Below are 12894 nucleotides of genomic sequence, written 5' to 3'. Positions count from 1 at the left end.
TTCATTATATTCTAGCTTTGCTGTATGGGTTTTAGGATTATTCTTAGTTTAGGTTCTCTGGGTGGGGTTTGGTTAGAGTTTTTGTGTTCTGGTTTTCTGTCTGTGTTCCATGTTGCTGTCTCCCCTTTCTGCTGTATCCCCACATCCAGTCAGTGTCTGTGTCTGCCCTGGTCCCACGTCTCTGTTCCCTTTGTTATAGTGCCTGCCCGTGAGTCTGTGTTATGTTTCCTGTTTTACTTTGAAAGTCCATGTCTGATGTTAATGTGTCTGGTTTTGCTTCCCCTTGTCTCGTTAGGCCTGATTTGCCCCAGCTGTGTTTCCCTCCTGTTACCCATTCCCTGATTGCTCCCTCTGTGTATTTAAGCCCTGTGTTTCTCTGTGTCCATGTCGCGATCTACCGTTTATTTTGCTGTGTGTTTTGCCTGTCCACCGGTGTAAGTTTATTTTGAGTTTTTCTAGTTATGTCATGTTGCGTTCAGCATTAAAGCCTTTTTGAGTTCACGTCTGTCTCCGGAGTCTGCACCTAGGGTCCTATTCCTGACTGCACACAGCCTCACCTAACAGGGAGGGCCCATACCAAGTGTTATTGACCACACCCACAGCCTGTAAAATAGCAGAGAGACCATCTTGGATTCATCAGAGCCACTGCAAGAAAGTAGAGCTTGAAGCCCAGACCACCAGAGATTCACAGAAGTGTAACGGGGTGTTTCACCAGGTGTCAGTGAGTCCAGTGGCGAGGGAGGAGTGCTGATTGAGCTCAGCTCGCACTCTCATTCTCTCCAGCCACTGACCAACTTTAGGCTCACTGATACATTTGGGTGTGGCCAACCTCATGCATGAAGTGTTCTCAGGTGATGACTGGCGTCTTACTACTGGCAACGGCTCTATTCATCAGACTATCTGACCTGGAAGACGGCAGAATCCCATACACGAGCCGAGATAAGAGACATGACAACTCACATCTACCGGACGTGACACAAGACCACATCCATCCTTGGATGAAAAATGCCTGATACAGATACGTGTTTAACAGAACCACAGAGAAAGACTGTTACGTCTGCTCGCACATGCCGAGCACATCGGTACAACCAACCATATATGGGAAACACTCTGGAACATGTGCACCAATTCTGATCTCTGACCACATCTTCAGAATGACTTGTGTAAAGTGCACATCAACATCACCATCCTCATCCAAGAAGAAATGCTCAACTTCAACAGTCAGACCACATGACTCAATCTGGGGAACCGACTGTACCTGAAGAGTTCAAGGCAGGCACAGAAATAAATCCACCTCAAGTTGAAGGACCCTGGGTCAATAACAGAGAAGAAATCCCAGCAGGAGAAATTGAAATACACCCGGCCCAGCAAGCAGAAGATCCCATTGCTGAAGAAATGAGGTGGTACTGGGATGATGAGGAGGATGAGAGTGACAACGAAAGTGTCCCTGAGAGTGGTCCTGACAGTGACGCCAATCACACTGACACTGACGACAACGACAGTGATGATGATGGAGCCAAGAGTGGAAGAGAATGATGAAGAGGAGGATGGGAGACCCAGAAAACAATCCAAACACTGAATTTTGCTCCAGGACACTCAGTGTTGCACCCATCCTCCAAACGCACTGTCCCCCATCCTAACAAACTGAATCTCGGCTTTCCCCCCTCTGACGCACTGACTTAGTTTCCTGCCACCGGCGACCTGTTCACCTGACTGCCACGTACTACCTGTGGATATCTGTTCAGCCTGTGACCCACTATGATTGTGCATACAAGTGGAATACAACAAGTGTGTGTTTCATACCACTGGTACCTTGTTAGGTGGTGATGATCGTGCCCTTACTAGTCGCAGTTATGGAGTGAGTGGTCCTATTGGTTGGCTCCCACATTAGGAAGGCGGGGTTGGGGCCTTCCTATCATCATTAATATGGTTTGGTAAATGGCCTGTATTTGTATAGCGCTTTTCTAGTCCCTAAGGACCCCAAAGCGCTTTACACAACCAGTCATCCACCCATTCACACACATATTCACACACTGGTGATGGCAAGCTACATTGTAGCCACAGTCACCCTGGGAGGGCCCATACCAAGTGTTATTGACCGCACCCACAGCCTGTAAAATAGCAGAGAGACCATCTTGGATTCATCAGAGCCACTGCAAGAAAGTAGAGCTTGAAGCCCAGACCACCAGAGATTCACAGAAGTGTAAAGGGGTGTTTCACCAGGTGTCAGTGAGTCCAGTGGTGAGGGAGGAGTGCTGATTGAGCTCAGCTCGCACTCTCATTCTCTCCAGCCACTGACCAACTTTAGGCTCACTGATACATTTGGGTGTGGCCAACCTCAAGCATGAAGTGTTCTCAGGTGATGACTGGCGTCTTACTACTGGCAACGGCTCTATTCATCAGACTATCTGACCTGGAAGACGGCAGAATCCCATACACGAGCCGAGATAAGAGACATGACAACTCACATCTACCGGACGTGACACAAGACCACATCCAACCTATCTCTAATGATCGGCTATGTACCACAGGCTTTCAAGCTAGCTGTAGTTAAACCTTTACTCAAAAAGCCATCTCTAGACCCAGAAGTCTTAGCTAATTATAGGCCAATCTCCAACCTTCCTTTCATATCAAAAATCCTTGAAAGAGTAGTTGTCAACCAGCTAACAGATCATCTGCAGAGGAATGGTTTATTTGAAGAGTTTCAGTCAGGTTTCAGAGCTCATCATAGCACAGAAACAGCTTTAGTGAAGGTTACAAATGATTTTCTTATGGCCTCTGACAGTGGACTCATCTCTGTGCTTGTCCTGCTAGACCTTAGTGCAGCATTCGATACTGTCGACCATAATATCCTATTAGAGCGATTAGAACATGCTCTAGGTATTACAGGTACTGCACTGCAGTGGTTTGTATCATATCTATCTAATAGACTCCAATTTGTTCATGTAAATGGAGAGTCCTCTTCACACACTGAGGTTAATTATGGAGTTCCACAGGGTTCAGTGCTAGGACCAATTCTGTTTACATTATACATGCTTCCCTTAGGCAGTATCATTAGAAGACATAGCATACATTTTCACTGCTATGCAGATGACACCCAGCTCTATCTGTCCATGAAGCCAGATAACACACCCCAATTAGTTAAACTGCAGGAATGTCTTAAAGACATAAATACCTGGATGGCCGCTAACTTTCTGCTTCTTAATTCAGAAAAAACTGAGGTTATTGTACTGGGCCCTGAAAAGCCTAGAAATATGGTATCTAACCAGATTCTTACTCTGGATGGCATTACCTTGGCCTCCAGTAACGCTGTGAGGAACCTTGGAGTCATTTTTGACCAGGATATGTCCTTCAATGCACATATTAAACAAATATGTAAGACTGCGTTCTTCCATTTGCGCAACATCTCTAAAATTAGAAATATCCTGTCTCAGAGTGACGCTGAAAAACTAGTTCATGCATTTATTACTTCCAGGCTGGACTACTGTAATTCATTATTATCAATATGTCCACAAAACTCACTGAAAAGCCTTCAGCTAATCCAAAATGCTGCAGCAAGAGTACTGACAGGGACTAGAAAGAGAGAGCATATTTCTCCTGTTTTGGCTTCCCTTCATTGGCTTCCTGTTAAATCCAGAATTTAATTCAAAATCCTGCTCCTCACATAGAAGGTCTTAATTAATCAGGCCCCATCTTATCTTAATGACCTTGTAGTACCATATCACCCTATTAGAGCACTTCGCTCTCGCTCTGCAGGCCTACTTGTTGTTCATAGAGTATTTAAAGGTAGAATGGGAGGGAGAGCCTTCAGTTTTCAGGCCCCTCTTCTGTGGAACCAGCTTCCAGTTTGGATTCAGGAGACAGACACTATCTCTACTTTTAAGATTAGGCTTAAAACTTTCCTTTTTGCTAAAACATATAGTTAGGGCTGGACCAGGTGACCCTGAATCCTCCCTTAGTTATGCTGCAATAGACATAGGCTGCCGGGGGATTCCCATGATGCATTGAGTTTTTCCTTTCCAGTCACCTTTCTCACTCACTATGTGTTAACAGACCTCTCTGCATTGAATCATATCTGTTATTAACCTCTGTCTCTCTTCCACAGCATGTCTTTTATCCTGTCTTCCTTCTCTCACCCCAACCGGTCGCAGCAGATGGCCCCGCCCCTCCCTGAGCCTGGTTCTGCCGGAGGTTTCTTCCTGTTAAAGTTTTTCCTTCCCGCTGTTACCAAAGTGCTTGCTCATAGGGTGTCATATGATTGTTGGGTTTTTTTTTCTTTATGTATTATTGTTTGGTCTAGGTTGCAATATAAAGTGCTTTGAGACGATGCTGTTGTGATTTGCCATGGTATAAATAAAATTGAATTGAACTGAATTGTTAAAACAGAACTGAACAGAAATGAAGTTGATGACTGGAAATATTTTTTACAATACTGTGTGTTTGGACAATAATTTCTTCCTGTTAAAAGGGAGTTTTTCCTTCCCACTGTCGCCAAAGTGCTTGCTCATAGGGGGTCATATGATTGTTGGGTTTTTCTCTGTATCTATGAAGCGCCTTGAGGCGACTTATGTTGTGATTTGGCGCTATATGAATAAAATTGAATTCAATTGAATCCATCCTTGGATGAAAAATGCCTGATACAGATACGTATTTAACAGAACCACAGAGAAAGACTGTTACGTCTGCTCGCACATGCCGAGCACATCAGTACAACCAACCATATATGGGAAACACCCTGGAACATGTGCACCAATTCTGATCTCTGACCACATCTTCAGAATGACTTGTGTAAAGTGCACATCAACATCACCATCCTCATCCAAGAAGAAACGCTCAACTTCAACAGTCAGACCACATGACTCAATCTGGGGAACCGACTGTACCTGAAGAATTCAAACTCTGGACAATTGGACAAAAGGCCCTCAACTCACTCTTCCCATGGGCAGGAGTTGGAAAACATGCTCTCGGAATTGAGACACTGGACTATAGATTCAGCTTGTTCCTCAATGCATCCTGAAAGGTCAACGAGGGACAAAACCAAGAAATAGACGCTCTCAGAATTGCTGTAATGCAACATCGTGTAGCATGAACATTAACCTGAGAAAGGAGGATTGTGCGTCTTATTCAACACCACATGCTGCACTTACATGCCAGATAATGTACATTCTTCAAAAATGGCTTCAGATTCTAAAGAGACTGTTGATCGGCATTGGAGTTTCCCTGGTTTTATTTTGCTTTTCTATACTTGTGTTATTCCTTGTTTAAAAGCTGTAATTTCACAGATGATAAGTTTATCACTCACAGCATATGCAGATGTACCACAAAGCGATGAAGATTATGAAGAGTTCTTTTTCTATTTGGTAGATGAAGATGAAGTGCAACTAATGATGTAGTAACTGAAAATGTGAAAGACAAGTAGTTACTTACTGATAATATGTACATTTCATTTTCTGATCTTCAGGAGGGAATGTTAGGAGAAAATTGTACATAGTGTGATCAGCTTCATGAAATGTGTTCTTTTATTGATCATTAAGCAAATGTCTACGTGACTTTTGTACGGTGGCCCTGAAGTGCAAATCACACCAACAAATTGCTAAACACAACAACAAAATCGAGAAACAAAAAAACAAATGGAGAATCACAAAAACAAAATTGAGAAGCACAAAAACAAAACTGAGAATCACAAAAACAAAATTGAGAAGCACAAAAACAAAACTGAGAATCACAAAAACAAAATTGAGAAGCACAAAAACAAAACTGATTTGCACTTCAGGGCCTCTCAATTTTGTTGTTGTGTTTAGCAATTTGTTGGTGTGATTTGCACTTCAGGGCCACCGTACTTTTGACATGAACTCTTGTGTGATAAACAACTAACAGCTTCCTCTTTCTGTAAGAACATGCAGACTTAGAAAAGGGGAACCTCAGCTCTGAGTTCTTAGAATAACTCTGTTATCTTTGTACACACACACACACACACACACACACACACACAGATACAAGCTTGTATAAATAAAGAACGCAGACGGTGATACAGCGCGAGTCCATGAGTGCCTCCTGCGAGGAAGAGCGCTCTATGACCGTCCTCGCGAGTAAAAGACAACTGCAGTGTTGCGCCAGAGGGAGTGTTCGCCCAGGGTGCCAAACAGGCTAGGACCGCCACTGGCTGGGGGACTCCCATGATTTTCCTTTTCAGCTTTTCAGTCACCGTTTTCACTCACTCTGTGTTAATAGACCTCTCTGCATTGAATCATACTTGTTATGAATCTCTGTATCTCTTCCACAGCATGTCTTTATCCTGTCTTCCTTCTCTCACCCCAAGTGGTTCTTGGTGTCCGGGGCCTTTAAGGCGTGCAGACCCTGAATTGGGATACAGGGAGTGCAGAATTATTAGGCAAGTTGTATTTTTGAGGAATAATTTTATTATTGAACAACAACCATGTTCCCAATGAACCCAAAAAACTCATTATTATCAAAGCTGAATCTTTTTGGAAGTAGTTTTTAGTTTGTTTTTAGTTTTAGCTATTTTAGGGGGATATCTGTGTGTGCAGGTGACTATTACTGTGCATAATTATTAGGCAACTTAACAAAAAACAAATATATACCCATTTCAATTATTTATTTTTACCAGTGAAACCAATATAACATCTCCACATTCACAAATATACATTTCTGACATTCAAAAACAAAACAAAAACAAATCAGCGACCAATATAGCCACCTTTCTTTGCAAGGACACTCAAAAGCCTGCCATCCATGGATTCTGTCAGTGTTTTGATCTGTTCACCATCAACATTGCGTGCAGCAGCAACCACAGCCTCCCAGACACTGTTCAGAGAGGTGTACCGTTTCCCCTCCTTGTAAATCTCACATTTGATGATGGACCACAGGTTCTCAATGGGGTTCAGATCAGGTGAACGAGGAGGCCATGTCATTAGTTTTTCTTCTTTGATACCCTTTCTTGCCAGCCACGCTGTGGAGTACTTGGACGCGTGTGATGGAGCATTGTCCTGCATGAAAATCATGTTTTTCTTGAAGGATGCAGCCTTCTTCCTGTACCACTGCTTGAAGAAGGTGTCTTCCAGAAACTGGCAGTAGGACTGGGAGTTGAGCTTGACTCCATCCTCAACCCGAAAAGGCCCCACAAGCTCATCTTTGATGATACCAGCCCAAACCAGTACTCCACCTCCACCTTGCTGGCGTCTGAGTCGGACTGGAGCTCTCTGCCCTTTACCAATCCAGCCACGGGCCCATCCATCTGGCCCATCAAGACTCACTCTCATTTCATCAGTCCATAAAACCTTAGAAAAACCAGTCTTGAGATGTTTCTTGGCCCAGTCTTGACGTTTCAGCTTGTGTGTCTTGTTCAGTGGTGGTCGTCTTTCAGCCTTTCTTACCTTGGCCATGTCTCTGAGTATTGCACACCTTGTGCTTTTGGGCACTCCAGTGATGTTGCAGCTCTGAAATATGGCCAAACTGGTGGCAAGTGGCATCTTGGCAGCTGCACGCTTGACTTTTCTCAGTTCATGGGCAGTTATTTTGCGCCTTGGTTTTTCCACACGCTTCTTGCGACCCTGTTGACTATTTTGAATGAAACACTTGATTGTTCGATGATCACGCTTCAGAAGCTTTGCAGTTTTGAGACTGCTGCATCCCTCTGCAAGATATCTCACTATTTTTGACTTTTCTGAGCCTGTCAAGTCCTTCTTTTGACCCATTTTGCCAAAGGAAAGGAAGTTGCCTAATAATTATGCACACCTGATATAGGGTGTTGATGTCATTAGACCACACCCCTTCTCATTACAGAGATGCACATCACCTAATATGCTTAATTGGTAGTAGGCTTTCGAGCCTATACAGCTTGGAGTAAGACAACATGCATGAAGAGGATGATGTGGACAAAATACTCATTTGCCTAATAATTCTGCACTCCCTGTACAGCCTCTATGTCTTTGGACTGTGGGTGAGAACCCATGCAAACTCCACACAGAAAGACCCTGGTGGTGGTATTGAACTCAGGACCTTCTTGCTGTGAGGCAACAGTGCTAATCACCATTTATTACTGCCAGTAATGTACTTATTTATACTTTACTTTGTATTTTCTAATGTAATTTAGTTTGACAAATTTATCAAAAGATTTCCATTATGCTCAGTTTTCTACACTGAAGTATTAAATTTGTGTATTTAATTTAATTTAATTTAATTTAATTTAATTTAATTTAATTTAATTTAATAGCGCTTTTAGAGCTTCGCTTATAGCGTCGGGCTTCCATACATCACGTGCTTCGCAATGTTTTTCGATCATCTGATTGGCTGCTGCAGTCTCGGCAGTGCTTTTAATCTGTGGAACAGGGAAGTGAAAGTTAGCTGCAGTTCATTATTGATGTGTGTAATCATTACACTGACACCTCATTAGTTACATTAACTCGTGAACAGCTGGTGCTACTTTACTCTTTCTTGGTTAGCTAAACGCGGCTGTACCGACTTCCTGTTTGATTTCAACGGAAAAAAAACTGTCCCATTGAGGTGATAAATAAGAAGATGACTGAAGGTAATGGCAAGGTGGTTTACTGGATCATTGCCTCGACTTTCATAGTAAATTTAGCTCAAACTTTAGCGGCTCGGCAGCCTCACGTCGTGTTTATCCTGGCCGATGACTTCGGCTGGTACGATATCGGCTACCACGGCTCCGAGATCAGGACGCCAAACCTGGACAAGCTGTCGTCCAGAGGAGTCCGCCTGGAGAACTACTATGTGCAGCCTCTGTGCACCCCCTCCAGGAACCAGCTCATGACCGGGAGGTATCAGGTGAGAACACAGACTGGATATAAAGATAGGTTAAATACAGTCGATATTTCTTAATGACCAATAAGCCAAACAGTCCTGATCTGAACTTAATTCTTAATTTTTCTGACACAAATTACCGGTGTAAACGATCAATCATTTTAAGAGGTGTTAAGTGAATATGCTAAATAAATCAGTGAAATGGCTACAAACGCATACAGGGGAACAAAATAATGAATCTATTCCAATATTTTAGAATCGTTATTGTCACTTCATTCGACGAGTTGGAAAATATCACATTAGTTACTTGGTAGGCTTAAAAATAAATAAAAGACGGACATCTATATAGAGTCAGGTAATAAGTATTTGGACAGTGAGGCATTTTTTTATATTTTGTCCACAATTAAGCATATTTATGCAACATAATGCCATATTAGTGACGAGAGGAGCAAAAGCTTCAGGAGTGGTCAAATCAACAATCTGCTTTTCTAAAAAGACAGAATAAAGTGGCCAAGTTGGCAACACCCAAAGGTCTGAAGAAAAAAAAACACACACACAAAAATTACTAAAGTGGAGGATTACAGAATCTCTCCTGCTAAACTGAAGACAGGGAGACCACAACTGATGGTGGCTGCATTAAAGGCATAGCAAATGGTTGGTAACAAAGCTTCTCAAGGGAGAACAGTCATCATGGGAAGCCCCCAGCAGCCTAAGACCTATTGCAGCACAGCTATAAGGGGGGGTTAAAGTCAACTCCTTTAAAGGAAGCTTTTAAGCCTAATCTTAAAGTAGAGAGGCCGTCTGTCTCCTGAATCCTAAGTGGTAACTGGTTCCACAGAAGGAGGGACTGAGGAAAAGAGTTCCCATTCTACTTTTAATTATCAGAGAAACCACAAACCAGCAGTCTGAGAGCAAAGAGCTCTATTTGGGTGATATGGTACTATAAGGTGTTTAAGATAAGATGTGGCCTGATTATTCAAGACCTGTATGTGAGCAGAAGGATTTAGAATTGAATTCTGAATTTAACAGGGAGCCAGTAAAAAATAAGCCAATGTGGGAGAAATCTGCTCTTTCTTTCTAGTCCCTGTCAGGACTCTTGCTTCATCATTTTTGGATTAACTGAAGGCTCTTCATTGAGTTTTTATGACAGCCTGATTATAACGAATTATAATAGTTCACCCAAGAAGTAACACATTCACGAACTAGTGTCTTCAGCATCACTCTTAGATGGATGTATTTACGTGCATGAAAGCTGGTGCAACAACGGGACAATTATAAACAGTCACTGCTCCCCGAACCTCGAGTACATGTCGGTAAGATGCCGGCCTTTCTTTCTACCGAGAGAGCTAACAGTAGTGATCATCACGGCTGTGTACATTCCACCCGATGCCAACGTAAACACGGCGCTCTCTATCCTGCTGAACACCATTAACGAACAGCAGCGGGCCCACCCGGACGGTGTTCACATAATTGCAGGTGACTTTAATAAGGCCAACATAAAGACTGTACTCCCAAAGTTCTATCAGCATGTCAAATGTCCCACCAGAGGAGAAAACGCTCTAGATCATGTTTACTCCAACATCAAGCATGCATATAGAGCCATATCCCTCCCCCACCTCGGTCAGTCCGACCATCTCTCCCTCCTGCTCTCCCCAGCCTACACCCCCCTCAGGCGCAGTGCCAGGCCCACCACAAAGACTGTTACAACCTGGCTGGAAAATGCTCTCTCCAAACTACAGGACTGCTTCACAGAGACAGACTGGGACATATTTGAACACCAGGACCTAGAAACATTCACAGGATCAGCACTGGACTACATCAAGTTCTGTACTGCAAATGTGACAGTGGACAAAAGCATTCGGGTTTTCCCAAATCAAAAACCCTGGATGACCAGCGAGGTCCGCTCACTCCTCAAAGCCCGTGATGCCGCCTTCAGGTCAGGTGACAGAGCTCTGTACAGGGCTGCTCGAGTTGACCTGAAAAGGGGGATTAAAAAAGCCAAGTCAGACCATAAAAGGAACATCGAGTCCCACCTGTCCAGCAACAACACACGAGAGGTGTGGCAGGGAATGCAAGACATCATCAACCACAGAGGCAGTACTGCAAAAACATGTCTGTGAAGGTTCTCAGTCATCCAGGTCATCGTAGTCAAAGGAGCTTGCAAAGAAAAGCGTCTGGACTTCTTTAAGTTGCTTGAAGACGTTTCACCTCTCATCCGAGAAGCTTATTCAGTTCTAAGGTCAAATGGTGGAGAGTCCCAGATATAAACCTAGTGGGAGTGACCCCCCACAGAGGGACAAAAGGACCTCCTGATGATCCTCTAATCGCCTGAGCCAAGGTGTGAAACTGTGCGTGGGTCCCAATCAGCCAGAGTTTCGGGTGTGTTCATTGTGAAACCTGGCCCCACCTTATCATGCGAATTCCTGAGGTCAGATGGCCCAGGATGTGAGTGGGCGTTAAGGCGTCTGGGAAGGGATCTCAAAACTGGATTATGGCAGAGAGTTGGTGTCGTAAACCCCCGCCTCTGTTCAAAGATGGTCGCTCACAGTGGACATAGATGGCTTCTTTCACTCCTCTTTCAAACCATCTGTCCTCTCTGTCCAAAATGTGAACATTGGCATCCTCGAAAGAGTGTCCTTTATCCTTAAGATGCAGATGGACTGCTGAGTCTTGTCCTGTGGAGGTGGCTCTTCTGTGTTGTGCCATGCGCTTGTGAAGTGGCTGTTTGGTCTCTCCAATGTAGAGGTCTGAGCATTCCTCGCTGCACTGTACAGCGTACACCACATTGTTAAGTTTGTGTTTTGGCGTTTTGTCTTTCGGGTGAACCAGTTTCTGTCTGAGCGTGTTGCTGGGTCTGAAATACACTGGGATGTCATGCTTGGAGAAAACTCTCCTGAGTTTCTCTGATGCACCGGCTACATAGGGGATGACAATGTTGTTGCGTCTGTCCTTCTTATCCTCCCTCCCACTGAAGAAGCTTCTCGGATGAGAGGTGAAACGTCTTCAAGCAACTTAAAGAAATCCAGACGCTTTTCTTTGCAAGCTCCTTTGACTACTGCGAAAACAGAAAACCCGAGTGGGCAGCTGGCAGAGGAAATAAACAGCTTCTTCGCCCACTTTGAAACACCACAACAGCAACACTCATCTGCTTCAGCCCTGCTCCCATCCTCATCCTCACCTGGTTCCTGCACCGCTCCACTCACTGTAACAGAGCACGATGTCAGACGTGTGCTCCTAGCAGTGAACCACAGGAAGGCGGCCGGTCCAGATCGAGTACCTGGCAAGGTACTAAGAGCATGCGCACACCAGCTCACCCTCATCTTCACCAGACTCTTCAACCTCTCACTGGATCAGGCAGCCATCCCATCCTGTCTAAAAATCGGCCACAATCATCCCAGTGCCGAAGAAGTCTCCCATCTCCAGCCTGAATGATTACCGCCCTGTGGCCCTCACACCGGTAATCATGAAATGCTTTGAGAGACTAGTCCTTCAGCACATCAAGGATTACCTCCCCCCCAGAATTCGACCCCCACCAGTTTGCATACCGTGCAAACAGATCCACAGAAGACGCCATCGCCACAGCCCTCCACGCTGTGCTGAGTCACCTAGAGCAGCGGCAAAGCTACGTCCGAATGCTCTTTGTGGACTACAGCTCAGCCTTTAATACAATCATCCCGGACATCCTCATCACCAAACTGGTCACTCTTGGCCTCCCTCCTCTCACGTGTGCCTGGATAAAGGATTTCCTCACAAACCGGCCCCAGACTGTAAGACTCGGCCCTCATCTCTCCTCCACTCGCACACTGAGCACCGGCTCCCCACAGGGCTGTGTGCTGAGCCCCCTCCTCTATTCTCTCTACACCCACGACTACAGTTCGACCCACAACAGCACTCTCATCAAGTTTGCTGATGACACCACGGTAGTTGGACTCATCTCGAAGGGAGACGAGGCAGAGTACAGAGAGGAAGTCCTGAAGTTGGCAGCCTGGTGTTCAGAAAACAATCTGGCACTGAACACTAAGAAAACCAAAGAGCTCATTGTTGACTTCAGGAGACACAGCACCGACTTGGCCCCCCCTCTACATCAACGGGGAGTGTGTGGAGAGGGTCCAC

The 12894-nt window shown here is 44.6% G+C and overlaps 1 protein-coding gene across 1 annotated transcript in view; it reads left to right on the top strand.

The window, feature by feature from the left end:
• Positions 1-8319: 8319 nt before the first annotated feature.
• arsb (arylsulfatase B) overlaps positions 8320-12894 on the top strand; it is a 30782-nt gene continuing 26207 nt past the window's right edge. The window contains 1 exon segment of the mRNA XM_082539624.1: positions 8320-8805. Coding sequence (XP_082395750.1) covers positions 8539-8805 — 267 coding nt within the window. The 5' untranslated portion in view covers positions 8320-8538.

This window comes from Aulonocara stuartgranti, assembly GCF_965226115.1.
Source record: "Aulonocara stuartgranti genome assembly, chromosome: 7".
Lineage (NCBI taxonomy): Eukaryota > Metazoa > Chordata > Actinopteri > Cichliformes > Cichlidae > Aulonocara > Aulonocara stuartgranti.
Note: the sequence above shows the minus strand (reverse complement) of the source record. Positions and strands in the feature narration are given on the sequence as shown.